Source organism: Oncorhynchus keta, chromosome 21 (genome assembly GCF_023373465.1).
Source record: "Oncorhynchus keta strain PuntledgeMale-10-30-2019 chromosome 21, Oket_V2, whole genome shotgun sequence".
Classification (NCBI taxonomy): Eukaryota; Metazoa; Chordata; class Actinopteri; order Salmoniformes; family Salmonidae; genus Oncorhynchus; species Oncorhynchus keta.
In genome coordinates, this window is record NC_068441.1 from 59352980 (window position 1) to 59379182 (window position 26203).

Consider the following 26203-nt stretch of genomic DNA (forward strand, 5'->3'; position numbering starts at 1 on the left):
ATATCATATGTCTCCTGACCCCTCCTGTCTCAGCCTCCTGTATTTATGCTGCAGTAGTTTATGTGTCGGGGGCTAGGGTCAGTTTGTTTATCTGGAGTCCTATTCGGTGTCCTGTGTGAATCTAAGTGTGCGTTCTCTAATTCTCTCCTTCTCTCTCTCTTTCTCTCTCTCGGCGGACCCGAGCCCTAGGACCATGCCCCAGGACTACCTGACATGATGACTCCTTGCTGTCCCCAGTCCACCTGACCGTGCTGCTGCTCCAGTTTCAACTGACCTGAGCCCTAGGACCATGCCCCAGGACGACCTGACATGATGACTCCTTGCTGTCCCCAGTCCACCTGGCCGTGCTGCTGCTCCAGTTTCAACTGTTCTGCCTTATTATTATTCGACCATGCTGGTCATTTATGAACATTTGAACATCTTGTCCATGTTCTGTTATAATCTCCACCCGGCACAACCAGAAGAGGACTGGCCACCCCACATAGAGGAGGGTGGAGGGGGTCTGTTTGTTGCTCTACCTCACGGTGGTCTGTCAGACTACAGTAAAGGTGTTTTATACCATGTCTCAATATGATAAAATGATCTTCCTAATAGACATTGTTAGTGAGGGGAAACATTGACATGATTTCCTACAGGAGGAATGTCCACTTTCGTATCTACATACCTTGCGTCCCACCTCGTTGTTGTGGAGGTTCATTAAGGTCCTGGCGTTCTGTTTGATCTCTCTCGCGTCTACGAAGACCTTAGAGAACCCCAGGCCATAGCTCACGTCAGCCGAGCAGCCTCCCCACTTCCAGCCCTGGTCCTGGCTGTAGGTCCCCTGCTTGTCCTTATCACAGCCGCAGTCAGACAGGTTTCCCTGGGTACACGCTGCTGTGATGGCATGGGCCACACCTGCGGCGATGATGGCGTAGGTAAACGCTGCCTCCTTACTACCTGGGAGAGAGGAGAGAGGATTTGATTGGTTGATTGATTGATTGAAACAATTTCCCCGAAGGGAATTTGTTTTGCACAGCAATGAAATACATAAAGAAAGAACATTTTTGAATCAGAATCGCTGACAACATGACCCTCTGTTAGGGCGGTATCAAGCCTCCTCACATACCTGACATAGCTTGTTCAAACCAAATCATAAAATGTGCGAGGCAAGCCAAGTTTAGTTCATTTATCACGGCTGCTTTAAACAGATTAATGACGGTAGGGGGGTGAGGGGCAGGGGGAGGGCTGCAGGGGGAAGGAGGAGAGGAGGGCAGGGAAAGGGGGGAAGGAGAGCAGAGAAAGGGGAGAGGAGCAGAGGAGGAGGAGGGCAGGGAAAGGGGGAGAGGAGAGCAGAGAAAGGGGGAGAGGAGAGGAGAGGGCAGGGAGGAGGAGGGCAGAGAAAGGGGGAGAGAGAGCAGAGAAAGGGGAGAGGGAGAAGAGGAGGAGGAGGGCAGGGAAAGGGGAGAGGAGAAGAGGAGGAGGAGGGCAGGGAAAGGGGGGAGAGGAGAAGAGGAGGAGGAGGGCAGGGAAAGGGGGAGAGGAGAAGAGGAGGAGGAGGGCAGGGAAAGGGGGAGAGGAGAAGAGGAGGAGGAGGGCAGGGAAAGGGGAGAGGAGAAGGAGGAGGGCAGGGAAAGGGGGAGAGGAGGGAATGGGGGGAGACAAATGCACCCGAAGGGCTCTGAGTATTGTGCGCTCACAGATATCTGTAGGAGAGAATCCAAACTTAGTTTACTATGCCGAAGAGAAAGTGTCAATCTCAGAGGGCACACTAGATGTACTATAAACACTGTCCTTTATTCTGCCTGTCATCCAGAGGAATCATTAGTCCAGCCAGGCAGCCTGCTGCAGGTTGACCTGCTGAGAGACAGTGTTGACCTGCTGAGAGACAGTGTTGACCTGCTGAGAGACAGTGTTGACCTGCTGAGAGACAGTGTTGACCTGCTGAGAGACAGTGTTGACCTGCTGAGACACAGTGTTGACCTGCTGAGAGACAGTGTTGACCTGCTGAGAGACAGTGTTGACCTGTTGAGAGACAGTGTTGACCTGCTGAGAGACAGTGTTGACCTGGAGGTTGACCTGCTGAGAGACAGTGTTGACCTGGAGGTTGACCTGCTGAGAGACAGTGTTGACCTGCTGAGAGACAGTGTTGACCTGCTGAGACACAGTGTTGACCTGCTGAGAGACAGTGTTGACCTGCTGAGAGACAGTGTTGACCTGCTGAGAGACAGTGTTGACCTGCTGAGAGACAGTGTTGACCTGTTGAGAGACAGTGTTGACCTGCTGAGAGACAGTGTTGACCTGGAGGTTGACCTGCTGAGAGACAGTGTTGACCTGCTGAGAGACAGTGTTGACCTGCTGAGAGGAAGGGTTGACCTGCTGAGAGACAGTGTTGACCTGGAGGTTGACCTGCTGAGAGACAGTGTTTACCTGCTGAGAGACAGTGTTGACCTGCTGAGAGATAGAGTTGACCTGCTGAGAGACAGTGTTGACCTGCTGAGAGACAGTGTTGACCTGCTGAGAGACAGTGTTGACCTGCTGAGAGACAGTGTTGACCTGCTGAGAGACAGTGTTTACCTGCTGAGAGACAGTGTTGACCTGCTGAGAGATAGAGTTGACCTGCTGAGAGACAGTGTTGACCTGCTGAGAGACAGTGTTGACCTGCTGAGAGACAGTGTTGACCTGCTGAGAGACAGTGTTGACCTGCTGAGAGATAGAGTTGACCTGCTGAGAGACAGTGTTGACCTGCTGAGAGACAGTGTTGACCTGCTGAGAGACAGTGTTGACCTGCTGAGAGACAGTGTTGACCTGGAGGTTGACCTGCTGAGAGACAGTGTTGACCTGCTGAGAGACAGTGTTGACCTGGAGGTTGACCTGCGGAGAGACAGTGTTGACCTGGAGGTTGACCTGCTGAGAGACAGTGTTGACCTGGAGGTTGACCTGCTGAGAGACAGTGTTGACCTGCTGAGAGACAGTGTTGACCTGGAGGTTGACCTGCGGAGAGATAGTGTTGACCTGGAGGTTGACCTGCTTAGAGACAGTGTTGACCTGCTGAGAGACAGTGTTGACCTGGAGGTTGACCTGCGGAGAGACAGTGTTGACCTGCTGAGAGACAGTGTTGATGATCTCAGCAGTGTTGACCTGCTGAGAGACAGTGTTGACCTGCTGAGAGACAGTGTTGACCTGCTGAGAGACAGTGTTGACCTGCTGAGAGACAGTGTTGACCTGCTGAGAGACAGTGTTGACCTGCTGAATGACGGTGTTGACCTGTTGAGAGACAGTGTTGACCTGCTGAGAGACAGTGTTGACCTGCAGGTTGACCTGCTGAGAGACAGTGTTGACCTGCAGGTTGACCTGCTGAGAGACAGTGTTGACCTGCTGAGAGACAGTGTTGACCTACTGAGAGACAGTGTTGCCCTGGAGGTTGACCTGCTGAGAGACAGTATTGACCTGCAGGTTGAACTGCTGAGAGACAGTGTTGACCTGCTGAGAGACAGTGTTGACCTGCTGAGAGACAGTGTTGACCTGCTGAGAGACAGTGTTGACCTGCTGAGAGACAGTGTTGATCTGCTGAGAGACAGTGTTGACCTGCTGAGAGACAGTGTTGACCTGCTGAGAGACAGTGTTGACCTGCTGAGAGACAGTGTTGACCTGCTGAGAGACAGTGTTGACCTGCTGAGAGACAGTGTTGATCTGCTGAGAGACAGTGTTGACCTGCTGAGAGACAGTGTTGACCTGCTGAGAGACAGTGTTGACCTGCTGAGAGACAGTGTTGACCTGCTGAGAGACAGTGTTGACCTGTTGAGAGACAGTGTTGACCTGCTGAGAGACAGTGTTGACCTGGAGGTTGACCTGCTGAGAGTCAGTGTTGACCTGCTGAGAGACAGTGTTGACCTGCAGGTTGACCTGCTGAGAGACAGTGTTGACCTGCAGGTTGACCTGCTGAGAGACAGTGTTGACCTGGAGGTTGACCTGCTGAGAGGCAGTGTTTACCTGCTGAGAGACAGTGTTGACCTGCTGAGAGACAGTGTTGACCTGCTGAGAGACAGTGTTGACCTGGAGGTTGACCTGCTGAGAGACAGTGTTTACCTGCTGAGAGACAGTGTTGACCTGCTGAGAGACAGTGTTGACCTGCTGAGAGACAGTGTTGACCTGCTGAGAGGAAGGGTTGACCTGCTGAGAGACAGTGTTGACCTGCTGAGAGACAGTGTTGACCTGCTGAGAGACAGTGTTGACCTGTTGAGAGACAGTGTTGACCTGCTGAGAGACAGTGTTGACCTGGAGGTTGACCTGCTGAGAGACAGTGTTGACCTGCTGAGAGACAGTGTTGACCTGCTGAGAGGAAGGGTTGACCTGCTGAGAGACAGTGTTGACCTGGAGGTTGACCTGCTAAGAGACAGTGTTTACCTGCTGAGAGACAGTGTTGACCTGCTGAGAGACAGTGTTGACCTGCTGAGAGACAGTGTTTACCTGCTGAGAGACAGTGTTGACCTGCTGAGAGACAGTGTTGACCTGCTGAGAGACAGTGTTGACCTGCTGAGAGACAGTGTTTACCTGCTGAGAGACAGTGTTGACCTGCTGAGAGACAGTGTTGACCTGCTGAGAGACAGTGTTGACCTGCTGAGACACAGTGTTGACCTGCTGAGAGACAGTGTTGACCTGCTGAGAGACAGTGTTGACCTGCTGAGACACAGTGTTGACCTGCTGAGAGACAGTGTTGACCTGCTGAGAGACAGTGTTGACCTGCAGGTTGACCTGCTGAGAGACAGTGTTGACCTGCTGAGAGACAGTGTTGACCTGCTGAGAGACAGTGTTGACCTGCAGGTTGACCTGCTGAGAGACAGTGTTGACCTGCTGAGAGACAGTGTTGACCTGCTGAGAGACAGTGTTGACCTGCTGAGAGGCAGTGTTGACCTGCTGAGAGACAGTGTTGACCTGGAGGTTGACCTGCTGAGAGACAGTGTTGACCTGCTGAGAGACAGTGTTGACCTGCTGAGAGACAGTGTTGACCTGCTGAGAGACAGTGTTGACCTGCTGAGAGACAGTGTTGACCTGCTGAGAGACAGTGTTGACCTGCTGAGAGGCAGTGTTGACCTGCTGAGAGACAGTGTTGACCTGCTGAGAGACAGTGTTGACCTGCAGGTTGACCTGCTGAGAGATAGTGTTGACCTGCTGAGAGATAGAGTTGACCTGCTGAGAGACAGTGTTGACCTGCTGAGAGACAGTGTTGACCTGCTGAGAGACAGTGTTGACCTGCTGAGAGACAGTGTTGACCTGCTGAGAGATAGAGTTGACCTGCTGAGAGACAGTGTTGACCTGCTGAGAGACAGTGTTGACCTGCTGAGAGGCAGTGTTGACCTGCTGAGAGACAGTGTTGACCTGGAGGTTGACCTGCTGAGAGACAGTGTTGACCTGCTGAGAGACAGTGTTGACCTGGAGGTTGACCTGCGGAGAGACAGTGTTGACCTGGAGGTTGACCTGCTGAGAGACAGTGTTGACCTGGAGGTTGACCTGCTGAGAGACAGTGTTGACCTGCTGAGAGACAGTGTTGACCTGGAGGTTGACCTGCGGAGAGACAGTGTTGACCTGGAGGTTGACCTGCTGAGAGACAGTGTTGACCTGCTGAGAGACAGTGTTGACCTGGAGGTTGACCTGCGGAGAGACAGTGTTGACCTGCTGAGAGACAGTGTTGATGATCTCAGCAGTGTTGACCTGCTGAGAGACAGTGTTGACCTGCTGAGAGACAGTGTTGACCTGCTGAGAGACAGTGTTGACCTGCTGAGAGACAGTGTTGACCTGCAGGTTGACCTGCTGAGAGACAGTGTTGACCTGCTGAGAGACAGTGTTGACCTGCAGGTTGACCTGCTGAGAGACAGTGTTGACCTGCTGAGAGACAGTGTTGACCTACTGAGAGACAGTGTTGCCCTGGAGGTTGACCTGCTGAGAGACAGTATTGACCTGCAGGTTGAACTGCTGAGAGACAGTGTTGACCTGCTGAGAGACAGTGTTGACCTGCAGGTTGACCTGCTGAGAGGCAGTGTTGACCTGCTGAGAGACAGTGTTGACCTGCTGAGAGACAGTGTTGACCTGCTGAGAGACAGTGTTGACCTGCTGAGAGACAGTGTTGACCTGCTGAGAGACAGTGTTGACCTGCTGAGAGACAGTGTTGACCTGCTGAGAGACAGTGTTGATCTGCTGAGAGACAGTGTTGACCTGCTGAGAGACAGTGTTGACCTGCTGAGAGACAGTGTTGACCTGCTGAGAGACAGTGTTGACCTGTTGAGAGACAGTGTTGACCTGCTGAGAGACAGTGTTGACCTGGAGGTTGACCTGCTGAGAGTCAGTGTTGACCTGCTGAGACCTGCTGAGAGACAGTGTTGACCTGCTGAGAGACAGTGTTGTCTGGAGGTTGACCTGCAGAGAGACAGTGTTGGCCTGCTGAGAGACAGTGTTGTCCTGCTTAGAGACAGTGTTGACCTGCTGAGAGACAGTGTTGACCTGCTGAGAGACAGTGTTGACCTGCTGAGAGACAGTGTTGACCTGCAGGTTGACCTGCTGAGAGACAGTGTTGACCTGCAGGTTGACCTGCTGAGAGACAGTGTTGACCTGGAGGTTGACCTGCTGAGAGGCAGTGTTGACCTGGAGGTTGACCTGCTGAGAGACAGTGTTGACCTGGAGGTTGACCTGCTGAGAGACAGTGTTGACCTGCTGAGAGACAGTGTTGACCTGGAGGTTGACCTGCTGAGAGACAGTGTTGACCTGGAGGTTGACCTGCTGAGAGACAGTGTTGACCTGGAGGTTGACCTGCTGAGAGACAGTGTTGACCTGGAGGTTGACCTGCTGAGAGACAGTGTTGACCTGGAGGTTGACCTGCTGAGAGACAGTGTTGACCTGCTGAGAGACAGTGTTGACCTGGAGGTTGACCTGCTGAGAGACAGTGTTGACCTGCTGAGAGACAGTGTTGACCTGCTGAGAGACAGTGTTGACCTGCTGAGAGACAGTGTTGACCTGCTGAGAGACAGTGTTGACCTGCTGAGAGACAGTGTTGACCTGCTGAGAGACAGTGTTGACCTGCAGGTTGACCTGCTGAGAGACAGTGTTGACCTGGAGGTTGACCTGCTGAGAGACAGTGTTGACCTGGAGGTTGACCTGCTGAGAGACAGTGTTGACCTGCTGAGAGACAGTGTTGACCTGGAGGTTGACCTGCTGAGAGACAGTGTTGACCTGCTGAGAGACAGTGTTGACCTGCTGAGAGACAGTGTTGACCTGCTGAGAGACAGTGTTGACCTGCTGAGAGACAGTGTTGACCTGCTGAGAGACAGTGTTGACCTGCTGAGAGACAGTGTTGACCTGCAGGTTGACCTGCTGAGAGACAGTGTTGACCTGCTGAGAGACAGTGTTGACCTGCTGAGAGACAGTGTTGACCTGCAGGTTGACCTGCTGAGAGACAGTGTTGACCTGCTGAGAGACAGTGTTGACCTGCTGAGAGACAGTGTTGACCTGCTGAGAGACAGTGTTGACCTGCTGAGAGACAGTGTTGACCTGGAGGTTGACCTGCAGAGAGACAGCATTGACCTGCTGAGAGGCAGTGTTGACCTGGAGGTTGACCTGCTGAGAGACAAATGTTGACCTGCTAAGAGGCAGTGTTGACCTGGAGATTGACCTGCTGAGAGACAGTGTTGACCTGGAGATTGACCTGCTGAGAGACCGTGTTGACCTGGAGGTTGACGTGCTGAGAGACAGTGTTGACCTGGAGGTTGACCTGCTGAGAGACAGTGTTGAGCTGGAGATTGACCTGCTGAGAGACAGTGTTGACCTGGAGGTTGACGTGCTGAGAGACAGTGTTGACCTGGAGGTTGACCTGCTGAGAGACAGTGTTGACCTGCTGAGAGACAGTGTTGACCTGCAGAGAAGCAGTGTTGACCTGCTGAGAGGCAGTGTTGACCTGGAGGTTGACCTGCTGAGAGACAGTGTTGACCTGGAGATTGACCTGCTGAGAGACAGTGTTGACCTGGAGATTGACCTGCTGAGAGACAGTGTTGACCTGGAGGTTGACGTGCTGAGAGACAGTGTTGACCTGCTGAGAGACAGTGTTGACCTGCTTAGAGGCAGTGTTGACCTGCTGAGAGACAGTGTTGACCTGCTGAGAGGAAGGGTTGACCTGCTGAGAGACAGTGTTGACCTGCTGAGAGGAAGGGTTGACCTGCTAAGAGAGTTTGTTGACCTGCTGAGAGACAGTGTTGACCTGGAGGTTGACCTGCTGAGAGACAGTGTTGACCTGGAGGTTGACCTGCTGAGAGACAGTGTTGACCTGGAGGTTGACCTGCTGAGAGGCAGTGTTGACATTTGTATTTTTATTTTCTATTTAACCAGGTAGGCTAGCTGAGACCAAGTTCTCATTTACAACTGCGACCTGGCCAAGATAAAGCATAGCAGTGTGAACAGACAACAACACAGAGTTTTTAATGGAGTAAACAATAAGCATGTCAATAACACAGTAGAAAAAAGAGTCTATACATTGTGTGCAAAAGGCATGAGGAGGTAGGCAAATAATTACAATTTAGCAGATTTCCACTGGAGTGATAAATGATCAGATGGTCATGTACAGGTAGAGATATTGGTGTGCAAAAGAGCAGAAAAGTAAATAAATAAAAACAGTATGGGGATGAGGTAGGTAAATTGGGTGGGCTATTTACCGATGGACTATGTACAGCTGCAGCGATCGGTAGCTGCTCAGATAGCAGATGTTTAAAGTTGATGAGGGAGATAAAAGTCTCCAACTTCAGCGATTTTTGCAATTGGTTCCAGTCACAGGCAGCAGAGAACTGGAAGGAAAGGCGGTCAAATTAGGTGTTGGCTTTAGGGATGATCAGTGAGATACACCTGCTGGAGCGTGTGCTACGGGTGGGTGTTGCAATCGTGACCAGTGAACTGAGAAAAGGCGGAGCTTTACCTAGCATGGACTTGTAGTTGACCTGGAGCCAGTGGGTCTGGCGACGAATATGTAGCGAGGGCCAGCCGACTAGAGCATACAGGTCGCAGTGGTGGGTAGTATATGGGGCTTTAGTAACAAAACGGATGGCACTGTGATAAACTGCATCCAGTTTGCTGAGTAGAGTATTGGAAGCTATTTTGTAGATGTCATCGCCGAAGTCGAGGATCGGTAGGATAGTCAGTTTTACTAGGGTAAGTTTGGCGGTGTGAGTGAAGGAGGCTTTGTTGCGGAAAAGAAAGCCGACTAGATTTGATTTTAGATTGGAGATGTTTGATATGAGTCTGGAAGGAGAGTTTACAGTCTAGCCAGGTACTTATAGACGTCCACATATTCTAGGTCGGAACCATCCAGGGTGGGGATGCTAGTCGGGGGTGCAGGCAGCGAACGGTTGAAAAGCATGCATTTGGTTTTACTAGCGTTTAAGAGCAGTTCGAGGCCACGGAAGGAGTGTTGTATGGCATTGAAGCTCGTTTGGAGGTTAGATAGCACAGTGTCCAAGGAAGGGCCAGAAGTATACAGAATGGTGTCGTCTGCGTAGAGGTGGATCAGGGAATCGCCCGCAGCAAGAGCAACATCATATGATATATACAGAAAAAAGAGTCGGCCCGAGAATTGAACCCTGTGGCACCACCATAGAGACTGCCAGAGGACCGGACAACATGCCCTCCGATTTGACACTGAACTCTGTGTGCAAAGTAGTTGGTGAACCAGGCAAGGTAGTCATTAGAAAAACCGAGGCTACTGAGTCTGCCGATAAGAATATGGTGATTGACAGAGTCGAAAGCCTTGGCCAGGTCGATGAAGACGGCTGCACAGTAATGTCTTTTATCGATGGCGGTTATGATATATTTTTGTACCTTGAGCGTGGCTGAGGTGCACCCGTGACCGGCTCGGAAACCAGATTGCACAGCGGAGAAGGTACGGTGGGATTCGAGATGGTCAGTGATCTGTTTGTTGACTTGGCTTTCGAAGACCTTAGATAGGCAGGGCAGGATGGATATAGGTCTGTAACAGTTTGGGTCCAGGGTGTCTCCCCATTCGAAGAGGGGGATGACTGCGGCAGCTTTCCAATCCTTGGGGATCTCAGATGATATGAAAGAGAGGTTGAACAGGCTGGTAACAGGGGTTGCAACAATGGAGGCGGATAGTTTCAGAAATAGAGGGTCCAGATTGTCAAGCCCAGCTGATTTGTACAGGTCCAGGTTTTGCAGCTCTTTCAGAACATCTGCTATCTGGATTTGAGTAAAGGAGAAGCTGGGCAGAATTGGGCGAGTAGCTGCGCGGGGGGCTGAGCTGTTGGCCGAGGTTGGAGTAGCCAGGAGGAAGGCATGGCCAGTCATTGAGAAATGCTTGTTGAAGTTTTCGATTATCATGGATTTATCACAGGCAGTGTTGACCTGCTGAGAGGCAGATCAACACTGTCTCTCAGCAGGTCAACACTGTCTCTCAGCAGATCAACACTGTCTCTCAGCAGGTCAACACTGTCTCTCAGCAGGTCAACACTGTCTCTCAGCAGATCAACACTGTCTCTCAGCAGGTCAACACTGTCTCTCAGCAGATCAACACTGTCTCTCAGCAGGTCAACACTGTCTCTCAGCAGATCAACACTGTCTCTCAGCAGGTCAACACTGTCTCTCAGCAGGTCAACACTGTCTCAGAAGATCAACCAGGAAAGTATAGTCCATGTATTGCAGCAATACAATGGTCAGAGATGTATTTAACGGTGCACCCAGAGGGAGAGATAGTGTTGTGATGTTTAGAATCTGGCCCGCAGCCCAGCTCCTGTCAGACAGCTGGCAGCTCCTTGAGGTGAGCCTGAGGGCTGAGAGGCATGCAGACCCTCCCTAGATGGACCGCCTGATACCACACCATTACACCCCACACTAATACAGTACCACAAGGTTCTGATCAGACCGGGGTTCTGTTCTGATACCACAGAGTTCTGTTCTGATACCACAGAGTTATGTTCTGATACCACAGAGTTCTGATACCACAGGTTCTGATACCACAGGGTTCTGTTCTGACACCACAGGGTTCTGATACCACAGAGTTCTGTTCTGATACCACAGAGTTCTGATACCACAGGTTCTGATACCACAGGGTTCTGTTCTGACACCACAGGGTTCTGATACCACAGAGTTCTGTTCTGACACCACAGAGTTCTGATACCACAGGTTTTGATACCACAGGGTTCTGTTCTGACACCACAGAGTTCTGATACCACAGGGTTCTGTTCTGACACCACATAGTTCTGATACCACAGGTTTTGATACAACAGGGTTCTGTTCTGACACCACAGGGTTCTGATACCACAGGTTTTGATACAACAGAGTTCTGTTCTGACACCACAGGGTTCTGATACCACAGGTTTTGATACAACAGGGTTCTGTTCTGACACCATGGGTTTCTGATACCATAGAGTTCTGATAACACAGAGTTCTGTTCTGATATCAGAGTTCTGACACCACAGAGTTCTGATACCACAGGGTTCTGTTCTGACACCACATAGTTCTGATACCACAGGGTTCTGTTCTGATATCAGAGTTCTGATACCACAGGTTTTGATAACACGGGGTTCTGTTCTGACACCATGGGGTTCTGATAGCACAGAGTTCTGATAACACAGGGTTCTGTTCTGACACCATGGGGTTCTGATACCATAGAGTTCTGATAGCACAGAGTTCTGATACCACAGGGTTCTGTTCTGACACCATGGGGTTCTGATACCATAGAGTTCTGATAGCACAGAGTTCTGATACCACAACACAGGATAAAGTTATGTTCCGATACAACAGAGTTATGTTCTGATACCACTGGGCTCTGTTCTGATATCACAGAGTTCTGTTCTGATACCACAAGGTTCTGATACCACAACACAGGATAAACCACGCCAAACGTATATAATTCTAGGAAACTAGCTTTAAACTCAACAAAAAAATTCCGCCCCATGACAAAATGTGTAGAATTGCATGAAACAAACTTCAAAAGAGCAACATTCTGTCTCTGCAGCCATCTTATATGATACCACAGGGTTCTGTTCTGACACCACAGGGTTCTGATACCACAGGGTTCAGTTCTGATACCACAGGGTTCTGGTCTGACACCACAGGGTTCTGATACCACAGGGTTATGTTCTGATACGACAAGGTTCTGTTCTGATACCACAGGGTTCTGATACAAGATTGTTCTAATACCACAGGGATCTATTTTGGGTTCTGATAAAATACCACAGGGTACTGTTCTGATACCACAGGGTTCTGTTCTGATACCACAGGGTTCTGTTCTGATACCACAAGGTTCTGTTCTGATACCACAGGGTTCTGATACAACAGGGTTCTGTTCTGATACCACAAGGTTCTGTTCTGATACCACAGGGTTCTGATACAACAGGGTTATGTTCTGATACGACAAGGTTCTGTTCTGATACCACAGGGTTCTGATACCACAGGGTTCTGTTCTGATACCACAGTATTCTGATACCACATGGTTCTGTTCTGATATCACAAGATTCTGATAACACAGGGTGCTGATACAAGGTTCTGATACGACAGAGTTCTGTTCTGATACCAAAGGGTTCTGATAAAATACCACAGAGTACTGTTCTGATACCACAGTGTTCTGTTCTGATACCACAGTGTTCTGTTCTGATACCACAGAACACTGTTCTGATACCACAGTGTTCTGTTCTGATACCACAAGGTTCTGTTCTGACACCACAGGGTTCTGATACCACAGGGCTCTGTTCTGATACCACGGGGTTCTGGTACCACAGAGTTCTGTTCTGATACCACAAGGTTCTGATACCACAACACAGGATAAACCACGCCAAACGTATATAATTCTAGGAAACTAGCTTTAAACTCAACAAAAAAATTCCGCCCCATGACAAAATGTGTAGAATTGCATGAAACAAACTTCAAAAGAGCAACATTCTGTCTCTGCAGCCATCTTATATGATACCACAGGGTTCTGTTCTGACACCACAGGGTTCTGATACCACAGGGTTCAGTTCTGATACCACAGGGTTCTGTTCTGACACCACAGGGTTCTGATACCACAGGGTTATGTTCTGATACGACAAGGTTCTGTTCTGATACCACAGGGTTCTGATACAAGATTGTTCTAATACCACAGGGATCTATTTTGGGTTCTGATAAAATACCACAGGGTACTGTTCTGATACCACACGGTTCTGTTCTGATACCACAGGGTTCTGTTCTGATACCACAAGGTTCTGTTCTGATACCACAAGGTTCTGTTCTGATACCACAGGGTTCTGATACAACAGGGTTATGTTCTGATACGACAAGGTTCTGTTCTGATACCACAGGGTTCTGATACCACAGGGTTCTGTTCTGATACCACAGGATTCTGATACCACAGGGTTCTGTTCTGATATCACAAGATTCTGATAACACAGGGTGCTGATACAAGGTTCTGATACGACAGAGTTCTGTTCTGATACCAAAGGGTTCTGATAAAATACCACAGGGTACTGTTCTGATACCACAGTGTTCTGTTCTGATACCACAGTGTTCTGTTCTGATACCACAGAACACTGTTCTGATACCACAGTGTTCTGTTCTGATACCACAAGGTTCTGTTCTGACACCACAGGGTTCTGATACCACAGGGCTCTGTTCTGATACCACGGGGTTCTGGTACCACAGAGTTATGTTCTGATACCACAGGGTACTGATATTACAGGGTTCTGATACCACGGGGTTCTGGTACCACAGAGTTATGTTCTGATACCACAGCGTATTGATATTACAGGGTTCCGATACCGCAGGGTTCTGCTCTGATACCACAGGGTTCTGATACCACAGGGCTCTGTTCTGATACCACAGGGTTCTGGTACCACAGAGCTATGTTCTGATACCACAGGGTTATATTCCGATACCACAGCGTATTGATATTACAGGGTTCCGATACCACAGGGTTCTGTTCAGATGCCACATGGTTATGATACCACAGGGTTCTGTTCAGTTACCACAGGGTTCTGATACCACAAGGTTATGTTCTGATACCACAGAGTTCTGTTCACATACAACTAGGTTCTGATACCACAGGGTTGTGATACCACAGGGTTCTGTTCAGATACCACAGGGTTCTGAGACCACAGGGTTCTGTTCAGATACCACAGGGTCCTGATACCACAGGGTTCTGATACCACAGGGTTCTGTTCTGATACCACAGGGTTCTGTTCTTATACCACAGGGTTCTGTTCTGATACCACAGGGTTCTGATCTTATACCACAGGGTTCTGTTCTGATACCACAGGGTTCTGTTCTTATACCACAGGGTTATGATACCACAGGGTTCTGTTCTGATACCACAGGGTTATGATACCACAGGGTTCTGTTCTGATACCACAGGGTTCTGTTCTTATACCACATGGTTCTGTTCTTATACCACAGGGTTATGATACCACAGGGTTCTGTTCAGATACCACAGGGTTCTGAGACCACAGGGTTCTGTTCAGATACCACAGGGTCCTGATACCACAGGGTTCTGATACCACAGGGTTCTGTTCTGATACCACAGGGTTCTGTTCTTATACCACAGGGTTCTGTTCTGATACCACAGGGTTCTGATCTTATACCACAGGGTTCTGTTCTGATACCACAGGGTTCTGTTCTTATACCACAGGGTTATGATACCACAGGGTTCTGTTCTGATACCACAGGGTTCTGTTCTTATACCACATGGTTCTGTTCTTATACCACAGGGTTATGATACCACAGGGTTATGATACCACAGGGTTCTGTTCTTATACCACAGGGTTCTGTTCTTATACCACAGGGTTATGATACCACAGGGTTCTGTTCTTATACCACAGGGTTATGATACCACAGGGTTCTGTTCTGATACCACAGGGTTCTGTTCTTATACCACATGGTTCTGTTCTTATACCACAGGGTTATGATACCACAGGGTGATGATAACACAGGGTTCTGTTCTTATACCACAGGGTTCTGTTCTTATACCACAGGGTTATGATACCACAGGGTTCTGTTCTGATACCACAGGGTTATATTATGATACCACAGGGTTCTGTTCTGATACCACAGGGTTATATTCTGATACCACAGTGTTCTGTTCAGATACAACTAGGTTCTGATACCACAGGGTTGTGATAACTCAGGGTTGTGATTACTCAGGGTTCTGATACCACAGGGTTGTGATACCACAGGGTTGTGATAACTCAGGGTTGTGCTTACTCAGGGTTGTGATAACTCAGGGTTGTGATAACTCATGGTTGTGATTACTCAGGGTTGTGATTACTCAGGGTTGTGATAACTCAGGGTTGTGATTACTCAGGGTTGTGATTACTCAGGGTTGTGATAACTCAGGGTTGTGATTACTCAGGGTTGTGATTACTCAGGGTTGTGATTACTCAGGGTTGTGATTACTCAGGGTTGTGATAACTCAGGGTTGTGATAACTCAGGGTTGTGATTACTCAGGGTTGTGATTACTCAGGGTTGTGATAACTCAGGGTTGTGATAACTCAGGGTTGTGATAACTCAGGGTTGTGATACCACAGGGTTGTGATACCACAGGGTTGTGATAACTCAGGGTTGTGATAACTCAGGGTTGTGATAACTCAGGGTTGTGATACCACAGGGTTGTGATAACTCAGGGTTGCTCTGGATAAGAGCGTCTGCTAAATGACTTAAATGTAAATGTAAATAATAACTCAGGGTTCTAATAAAACAGGGTTGTGATAACTCAGGGTTGTGATAACTCAGGGTTGTGATACCACAGGGTTGTGATTACTCAGGGTTGTGATTACTCAGGGTTGTGATACCACAGGGTTGTGATAACTCAGGGTTGTGATACCACAGGGTTGTGATAACTCAGGGTTGTGATAACTCAGGGTTGTGATAACTCAGGGTTGTGATAACTCAGGGTTGTGATAACTCAGGGTGGTGATAACTCAGGGTTGCTCTGGATAAGAGCGTCTGCTAAATGACTTAAATGTAAATGTAAATGTAAATAATAACTCAGGGTTCTAATAAAACAGGGTTGTGATAACTCAGGGTTGTGATAACTCAGGGTTGTGATAACTCAGGGTGGTGATAACTCAGGGTTGTGATACCACAGGGTTGTGATAACTCAGGGTTGTGATACCACAGGGTTGTGATAACTCAGGGTTGTGATTACTCAGGGTTGTGATAACTCAGGGTTGTGATAACTCAGGGTTGTGATAACTCAGGGTTGTGATAACTCAGGGTTGTGATTACTCAGGGTTGTGATAACTCAGGGTTGTGATAACTCAGGGTTGTGATAACTCAGGGTTGTGATAACTCAGGGTTGTGATAACTCAGGGTTGTGATAACTCAGGGTTGTGATAACTCAGGGTTGTGATAACTCAGGGTTGTGATACCACAGGGTTGTGATAACTCAGGGTTGTGATACCACAGGGTTGTGATAACTCAGGGTTGTGATTACTCAGGGTTGTGATAACTCAGGGTTGTGATAACTCAGGGTTGTGATTACTCAGGGTTGTGATAACTCAGGGTTGTGATAACTCAGGGTTGTGATAACTCAGGGTTGTGATAACTCAGGGTTGTGATAACTCAGGGTTGTGATAACTCAGGGTTGTGATAACTCAGGGTTGTGATAACTCAGGGTTGTGATAACTCAGGGTTGTGATTACTCAGGGTTGTGATAACTCAGGGTTGTGATAACTCAGGGTTGTGATAACTCAGGGTTGTGATAACTCAGGGTTGTGATTACTCAGGGTTGTGATACCATAGGTTTCCACCCCATACACCACTACCGGGTTAGCCTCATTCTTAATTAAAATGCAGATAACAACTTACAGGTCTATTTACTATTGAACATGAAATACATAGGAAATGAAAACACCCATGAGCTGGTCAGTGATAGTACAATACTGTAATCTAATCACATCCTATCAGGACAAATCTCAGTAGATTTAGAAGTGAGTATTTCTGCTGCAATAGTTTACGTGTCGGGGGGCTAGGGTCAGTCTGTTATATATGGAGTATTTCTCCTGTATTAACCCGATGTCCTGTGTGAATTTAAGTATGCTCTCTCTCTCTCTCTCTCTCTCTCTCTCTCTCTCTCTCTCTCTCTCTCTCTCTTTCTTTCTTTCTTTCTTTCTTTCTTTCTTTCTTTCTTTCTTTCTTTCTTTCTTTCTTTCTTTCTTTCTTTCTTTCTCTCTCTCTCTCTCTCTCTCTCAGAGGACCTGAGCCCGAGGACCATGCCTCAGGACTACCTGGCCTGATGACTCCTTGCTGTCCCCAGTCCACCTGGTCGTGCTGCTACTCCAGTTTCAACTGGCCTGGGCCCTAGGACCATGCCTCAGGACTACCTGGCATGATGACTCCTTGCAGTCCCCAGTCCACCTGGTCGTGCTGCTGCTCCAGTTTCACCTGTTCTGCATGCGGCTATGGAACCCTGACCTGTTCACCGGACGTGCTACCTGTCCCAGACCTGCTACCTGTCCCAGACCTGCTACCTGTCCCAGACCTGCTACCTGTCCCAGACCTGCTACCTGTCCCAGACCTGCTACCTGTCCCAGACCTGCTACCTGTCCCAGACCTGCTACCTGTCCCAGACCTGCTACCTGTCCCAGACCTGCTACCTGTCCCAGACCTGCTACCTGTCCCAGACCTGCTACCTGTCCCAGACCTGCTACCTGTCCCAGACCTGCTACCTGTCCCAGACCTGCTACCTGTCCCAGACCTGCTGTTTTCAACTCTCTAGAGACAGCAGGAGCAGTAGAGCTACTCTGAATGATCGTCTATGAAAAGCCAACTGACATTTACTCCTGAGGTGCTGACCTGTTGCACCCTCGACAACCACTGTGATTATTATTATCTGACCCTGCTGGTCATCTATGAACATTTGAACATCTTGGCCATATTCTGTTATAATCTCCACCCGGCACAGCCAGAAGACGACTGGCCACCCCACATAGCCTGGTTCCTCTCTAGGTTTTTTCCTAGGTTCCTGCTTATTATATATATACACCTGCATTGCTTGCTGTTTAGGGGTTTAGGCTGGGTTTCTGTACAGCACTTTGTGACATCAGCTGATGTAAGAAGGGCTTTAAAAAAACATATTGATTGAATGCCTCAGCAGTTTCAGAGTCCTATCATCATCATCATTATCATCATCATCATTACAGCATTGATAAGCAGTGTTACTGACTTGCCTGGTCAACTCTCCCCCCAATCAATCATTTACACGTTAACCCGACAACACTCTGACCCTACAACCAAGGAAACAGACCCTGTATTCCAAATCAGCCCCCCCTAAACACTAAGAAAAGAGGGTTCCTCAAGGGTTCTTTGGGAAGGTTGAGGGTTCTATGTGGAGCCATAATGACTCAAAGAACCATTACAGCCCTTCAATGGTTCTTTGCAGTTCACAAAAGGGTTCTTTGCTCGTTTAGTGCTAATTAATTATGTGACTACGGCCCGTGATGGTGTCTAGTGAAAGACTCACGTATGGCCTTGAGTTAACTGATGTCTAAACCAGTGGTTCTCCCCAGCCATTGCAGATCTAGAACACCTGATTCAACTTAGTTAACACAATAATAAAAACAACTAAATTTAACAATATAAAATGGCTAACCATTCAGAAAAAAGAACCCTGTTTGGTTCTTCAAAAGGTTATTTCTAGAACCTTAAGATTGAGAAAGTTTCTTTATAGAATCATTCTCTATAAAGAACAATTAAAAAGGGTTCTATTTCTAAGTCCTTTTGTTCACCTGATCAAGAATTCAAATGCAGACCACATTATATACCAAGAGAATTCTCTTTGATTATAATCACAGTCGTGTATATTCCCCCCCCAAGCAGACACCTCGATGGCCCTGAAAGAACGTCATTGGACTCTATGTGGAGACCACATATCCTGAGGCTGCATTTATTGTTGATGGGGATTTTAACAAGGCTAATCTAAATGTTATCAGCATATCGAATGTGCGACCCGGGCTGGTAAAACCCTAGATCATTGTTATTCTAACTGCCGCGACGCATACAAAGCCCTCCCTTGCCCTCCTTCGACCACGACTCCATTTTGATGCTCCCAGCCTATAGACAGAAACTAAAACAGGAAACGCCTGTGCTCAGGTCTGTTCAACGTTGGTACGACCAATCGGATTCCACGCTTCAAGTTTGCTTCGATCACATGGACTGGGATATGTTCGCATAGCGTCGGATACACTGATTCGGTGAGCAAGTTCATTAGAAAGTACCCACAGCGACTATTAAAACCTTCCCCAACCAGAAACCGCGGATAGATGGCAGCATTCGCGCAAAACTGAAAGCGCAAACAACTGCTTTTAATCGGGGCAAGGCGACTGGAAACATGACCGAATACAAACAGTGTAGCTATTCCCTCCGCAAGGCGATCAAACAAGCAAAGCATCTGCTATCGTCCAGAAGGCGAGGTCAGTGTGCATCAAACCTGGGACCAAGAGACTTTTTACATTTTTTTATGTTACCTTTATTTAACCAGGCAAGTCAGTTAAGAACAAATTCTTATCTTCAATGACGGCCTAGGAACAGTGGGTTAACTGCCTGTTCAGGGGCAGAATGACAGATTTGTACCTTGTCAGCTCGGGGATTTGAACTTGCAACCTTTCAGTTACTAGTCCAACGCTCTAACCACTAGGCTACCCTGCCTAAAACAGCTTCTATCTCAAGGCCACCAGACTGTTAAACAGCCATCACTAACATCGACTGGCTGCTGCCAACATACTGACTCAAATCTCTAACCACTTTAATAATTAAAAATTGGATGTAATAAATGTATCACTATGCCACTTTATATAATGTTTACATACTGTACATTACTCATCTCACATGTACAGTATATACTGTACTCTATACCATCTATACTGTCCTCTATACCATCTACTGCATCTTGTTTACATACCCTACATTACTCATCTCATATGTACAGTATATACTGTACTCTATATCATCTACTGCATCTTGCCTATGCCGTTCAGCCATCGCTCATCCATATATTTATATGTACATATTCTTATTCATTCCTTTAGATTTGTGTGTATAAGGTAGTTGTTGTGAAATTGTTAGATGTTACTGCACGGTCGGAACTAGAAGCACAAGCATTTCGCTACACTCACATTAACATCTGCTAACCATGTGTATGTGACAAATAAAATTTGATTTTATATAGCCCCCCAAAAAAGTGTTTTAATCACAGCAGAACCCTTATTTGGTGTGATATAGAACATTCTTTATAGAACCATCAAAACAAGTTTCTATATACAGCAGCACTAAAAATGGTTCCCCTTTGCTTACAAGCCAAATAACTCACATTTGAAACTATATCGTTTTATGTTACGTGTTTTAGTGTGTATAACATCCTAACATTTGTTACCCAGAGCAGAGTCAGTGAAAATGGTTCACTAGTTTACTCTGGGTTAATCATGACCAATCATGTCTGAGCACCTGCAGGTCAGAGGAAGTACTCTTTGTCCGAAAATGTAATTGTAGGAAATGAACACCATGTTCCTGTGTCTACATCTGTGGATTATGTATGTTCTCTCTGCCAGCGTTTCACAGTTCTGGACCCATAGCTGCAGGTATGCAGCACATTGCACACTGAATAACTGACAGGGCAATCAATTGAAATGTTTTAAATGTCATGTGGAGTGAAGTGAGGCCTGTCTCTCCTCAGGAACACTTCATATAAACAGCTAGATAGATCTAGTTAACTTTAGATCCTAAACAGCTAGATAGATCTAGTTAACTTTAGATCCTAAACAGCTAGATAGATCTAGTTAACTTTACATCCTAAACAGCTAGATAGATCTAGTTAACTTTAGATCCTAAACAGCTAGATAGATCTAGTTAACTTTACATCCTAAACAGCTAGATAGATCTAGTTAACTTTAGATCCTAAACAGCTAGATAGATCTAGTTAACTTTAGATCCTAAACAGCTAGATAGATCTAGTTAACTTTAGATCCTAAACAGCTAGATAGATCTAGTTAACTTTAGATCCTAAACAGCTAGATAGATCTAGTTAACTTTAGATCCTAAACAGCTAGATAGATCTAGTTAACTTTACATCCTAAACAGCTAGATAGATCTAGTTAACTTTAGATCCTAAACAGCTAGATAGATCTAGTTAACTTTAGATCCTAAACAGCTAGATAGATCTAGTTAACTTTAGATCCTAAACAGCTAGATAGATCGAGTTAACTTTAGATCCTAAACAGCTAGATAGATCTAGTTAACTTTAGATCCTAAACAGCTAGATAGATGTAGTTAACTTTAGATCCTAAACAGCTAGATAGATCTAGTTAACTATAGATCCTAAACAGATCTAGTTAACTTTAGATCCTAAACAGCTAGATAGATCTAGTTAACTTTACATCCTAAACAGCTGATAGATCTAGTTAACTTTAGATCCTAAACAGCTAGATAGATCTAGTTAACTATAGATCCTAAACAGCTAGATAGATCTAGTTAACTTTACATCCTAAACAGCTGATAGATCTAGTTAACTTTAGATCCTAAACAGCTAGATAGATCTAGTTAACTTTAGATCCTAAACAGCTAGATAGATCTAGTTAACTTTAGATCCTAAACAGCTAGATAGATCTAGTTAACTTTAGATCCTAAACAGCTAGATAGATCTAGTTAACTTTAGATCCTAAACAGCTAGATAGATGTAGTTAACTTTAGATCCTAAACAGCTAGATAGATCTAGTTAACTATAGATCCTAAACAGATCTAGTTAACTTTAGATCCTAAACAGCTAGATAGATCTAGTTAACTTTACATCCTAAACAGCTAGATAGATCTAGTTAACTTTAGATCCTAAACAGCTAGATAGATCTAGTTAACTTTAGATCCTAAACAGCTAGATAGATCTAGTTAACTTTAAATCCTAAACAGCTAGATAGATCGAGTTAACTTTAGATCCTAAACAGCTAGATAGATCTAGTTAACTTTAGATCCTAAACAGCTAGATAGATATAGTTAACTTTAGATCCTAAACAGCTAGATAGATATAGTTAACTTTAGATCCTAAACAGCTAGATAGATCTAGTTAACTTTAGATCCTAAACAGCTAGATAGATCTAGTTAACTTTAGATCCTAAACAGCTAGATAGATCTAGTTAACTTTAGATCCTAAACAGCTAGATAGATCTAGTTAACTTTACATCCTAAACATGTAGATAGATCTAGTTAACTTTACATCCTAAACAGCTAGATAGATCTAGTTAACTTTACATCCTAAACAGCTAGATAGATCTAGTTAACTTTAGATCCTAAACAGCTAGATAGATCTAGTTAACTTTAGATCCTAAACAGCTAGATAGATCTAGTTAACTTTAGATCCTAAACAGCTAGATAGATCTAGTTAACTTTAGATCCTAAACAGCTAGATAGATCTAGTTAACTTTAGATCCTAAACAGCTAGATAGATCTAGTTAACTTTGGATCCTAAACAGCTAGATAGATCTAGTTAACTTTAGATCCTAAACAGCTAGATAGATCTAGTTAACTATAGATCCTAAACAGATCTAGTTAACTTTAGATCCTAAACAGCTAGATAGATCTAGTTAACTTTACATCCTAAACAGCTAGATAGATCTAGTTAACTTTAGATCCTAAACAGCTAGATAGATCTAGTTAACTTTAGATCCTAAACAGCTAGATAGATCTAGTTAACTTTACATCCTAAACAGCTAGATAGATCGAGTTAACTTTAGATCCTAAACAGCTAGATAGATCTAGTTAACTTTACATCCTAAACAGCTAGATAGATCTAGTTAACTTTAGATCCTAAACAGCTAGATAGATCTAGTTAACTTTAGATCCTAAACAGCTAGATAGATCTAGTTAACTTTACATCCTAAACAGCTAGATAGATCTAGTTAACTTTACATCCTAAACAGCTAGATAGATCGAGTTAACTTTAGATCCTAAACAGCTAGATAGATCTAGTTAACTTTAGATCCTAAACAGCTAGATAGATCTAGTTAACTTTAGATCCTAAACAGCTAGATAGATCTAGTTAACTTTGGATCCTAAACAGCTAGATAGATCTAGTTAACTTTGGATCCTAAACAGCTAGATAGATGTAGTTAACTTTAGATCCTAAACAGCTAGATAGATCTAGTTAACTATAGATCCTAAACAGATCTAGTTAACTTTAGATCCTAAACAGCTAGATAGATCTAGTTAACTTTACATCCTAAACAGCTAGATAGATCTAGTTAACTTTAGATCCTAAACAGCTAGATAGATCTAGTTAACTTTAGATCCTAAACAGCTAGATAGATCTAGTTAACTTTAGATCCTAAACAGCTAGATAGATCTAGTTAACTTTAGATCCTAAACAGCTAGATAGATCTAGTTAACTTTACATCCTAAACAGCTAGATAGATCTAGTTAACTTTACATCCTAAACAGCTAGATAGATCTAGTTAACTTTAGATCCTAAACAGCTAGATAGATCTAGTTAACTTTAGATCCTAAACAGCTAGATAGATCTAGTTAACTTTAGATCCTAAACAGCTAGATAGATCTAGTTAACTTTGGATCCTAAACAGCTAGATAGATCTAGTTAACTTTGGATCCTAAACAGCTAGATAGATGTAGTTAACTTTAGATCCTAAACAGCTAGATAGATCTAGTTAACTATAGATCCTAAACAGATCTAGTTAACTTTAGATCCTAAACAGCTAGATAGATCTAGTTAACTTTACATCCTAAACAGCTAGATAGATCTAGTTAACTTTAGATCCTAAACAGCTAGATAGATCTAGTTAACTTTAGATCCTAAACAGCTAGATAGATCTAGTTAACTTTAAATCCTAAACAGCTAGATAGATCGAGTTAACTTTAGATCCTAAACAGCTAGATAGATCTAGTTAACTTTAGATCCTAAACAGCTAGATAGATCTAGTTAACTTTAGATCCTAAACAGCTAGATAGATCTAGTTAACTTTGGATCCTAAACAGCTAGATAGATCTAGTTAACTTTGGATCCTAAACAGCTAGATAGATGTAGTTAACTTTAGATCCTAAACAGCTAGATAGATCTAGTTAACTATAGATCCTAAACAGATCTAGTTAACTTTAGATCCTAAACAGCTAGATAGATCTAGTTAACTTTACATCCTAAACAGCTAGATAGATCTAGTTAACTTTAGATCCTAAACAGCTAGATAGATCTAGTTAACTTTAGATCCTAAACAGCTAGATAGATCTAGTTAACTTTAAATCCTAAACAGCTAGATAGATCTAGTTAACTTTAGATCCTAAACAGCTAGATAGATCTAGTTAACTTTAGATCCTAAACAGCTAGATAGATCTAGTTAACTTTAGATCCTAAACAGCTAGATAGATCTAGTTAACTTTAGATCCTAAACAGATAGATCTAGTTAACTTTAGATCCTAAACAGCTAGATAGATCTAGTTAACTTTAGATCCTAAACAGCTAGATAGATCTAGTTAACTTTAGATCCTAAACAGCTAGATAGATCTAGTTAACTTTACATCCTAAACATGTAGATAGATCTAGTTAACTTTACATCCTAAACAGCTAGATAGATCTAGTTAACTTTACATCCTAAACAGCTAGATAGATCTAGTTAACTTTAGATCCTAAACAGCTAGATAGATCGAGTTAACTTTAGATCCTAAACAGCTAGATAGATCTAGTTAACTTTACATCCTAAACAGCTAGATAGATCTAGTTAACTTTAGATCCTAAACAGCTAGATAGATCTAGTTAACTTTAGATCCTAAACAGCTAGATAGATCTAGTTAACTTTAGATCCTAAACAGCTAGATAGATCTAGTTAACTTTAGATCCTAAACAGCTAGATAGATCTAGTTAACTATAGATCCTAAACAGATCTAGTTAACTTTAGATCCTAAACAGCTAGATAGATCTAGTTAACTTTACATCCTAAACAGCTAGATAGATCTAGTTAACTTTAGATCCTAAACAGCTAGATAGATCTAGTTAACTTTAGATCCTAAACAGCTAGATAGATCTAGTTAACTTTAAATCCTAAACAGCTAGATAGATCTAGTTAACTTTAGATCCTAAACAGCTAGATAGATCTAGTTAACTTTAGATCCTAAACAGCTAGATAGATATAGTTAACTTTAGATCCTAAACAGCTAGATAGATATAGTTAACTTTAGATCCTAAACAGCTAGATAGATCTAGTTAACTTTAAATCCTAAACAGCTAGATAGATCTAGTTAACTTTAAATCCTAAACAGCTAGATAGATCTAGTTAACTTTAAATCCTAAACAGCTAGATAGATCGATTTAACTTTAGATCCTAAACAGCTAGATAGATCTAGTTAACTTTAGATCCTAAACAGCTAGATAGATCTAGTTAACTTTACATCCTAAACAGCTAGATAGATCTAGTTAACTTTAGATCCTAAACAGCTAGATAGATCTAGTTAACTTTAGATCCTAAACAGCTAGATAGATCTAGTTAACTTTAGATCCTAAACAGCTAGATAGATCTAGTTAACTTTAGATCCTAAACAGCTAGATAGATCGAGTTAACTTTGGATCCTAAACAGCTAGATAGATCTAGTTAACTTTGGATCCTAAACAGCTAGATAGATCTAGTTAACTTTAGATCCTAAACAGCTAGATAGATCTAGTTAACTATAGATCCTAAACAGATCTAGTTAACTTTAGATCCTAAACAGCTAGATAGATCTAGTTAACTTTACATCCTAAACAGCTAGATAGATCTAGTTAACTTTAGATCCTAAACAGCTAGATAGATCTAGTTAACTTTACATCCTAAACAGCTAGATAGATCTAGTTAACTTTAGATCCTAAACAGCTAGATAGATCTAGTTAACTTTAGATCCTAAACAGCTAGATAGATCTAGTTAACTTTAGATCCTAAACAGCTAGATAGATCTAGTTAACTTTAGATCCTAAACAGCTAGATAGATCTAGTTAACTTTACATCCTAAACAGCTAGATAGATCTAGTTAACTTTAGATCCTAAACAGCTAGATAGATCTAGTTAACTTTAGATCCTAAACAGCTAGATAGATCTAGTTAACTTTAGATCCTAAACAGCTAGATAGATCTAGTTAACTTTAGATCCTAAACAGCTAGATAGATCTAGTTAACTTTAGATCCTAAACAGCTAGATAGATCTAGTTAACTTTAGATCCTAAACAGCTAGATAGATCTAGTTAACTTTAGAT

General features: G+C 44.4%; 1 protein-coding gene across 1 annotated transcript in view; it reads right to left on the reverse strand.

Moving 5' to 3' along the window:
* LOC118382610 (protein Wnt-7a-like) overlaps positions 1 to 26203 on the reverse strand; it is a 71028-nt gene that overhangs the window by 26566 nt on the left and 18259 nt on the right. The window contains exon 3 of the mRNA XM_052474536.1: positions 665 to 936. Coding sequence (XP_052330496.1) covers positions 665 to 936 — 272 coding nt within the window. The remainder of the gene's footprint in view (positions 1 to 664; positions 937 to 26203) is intronic.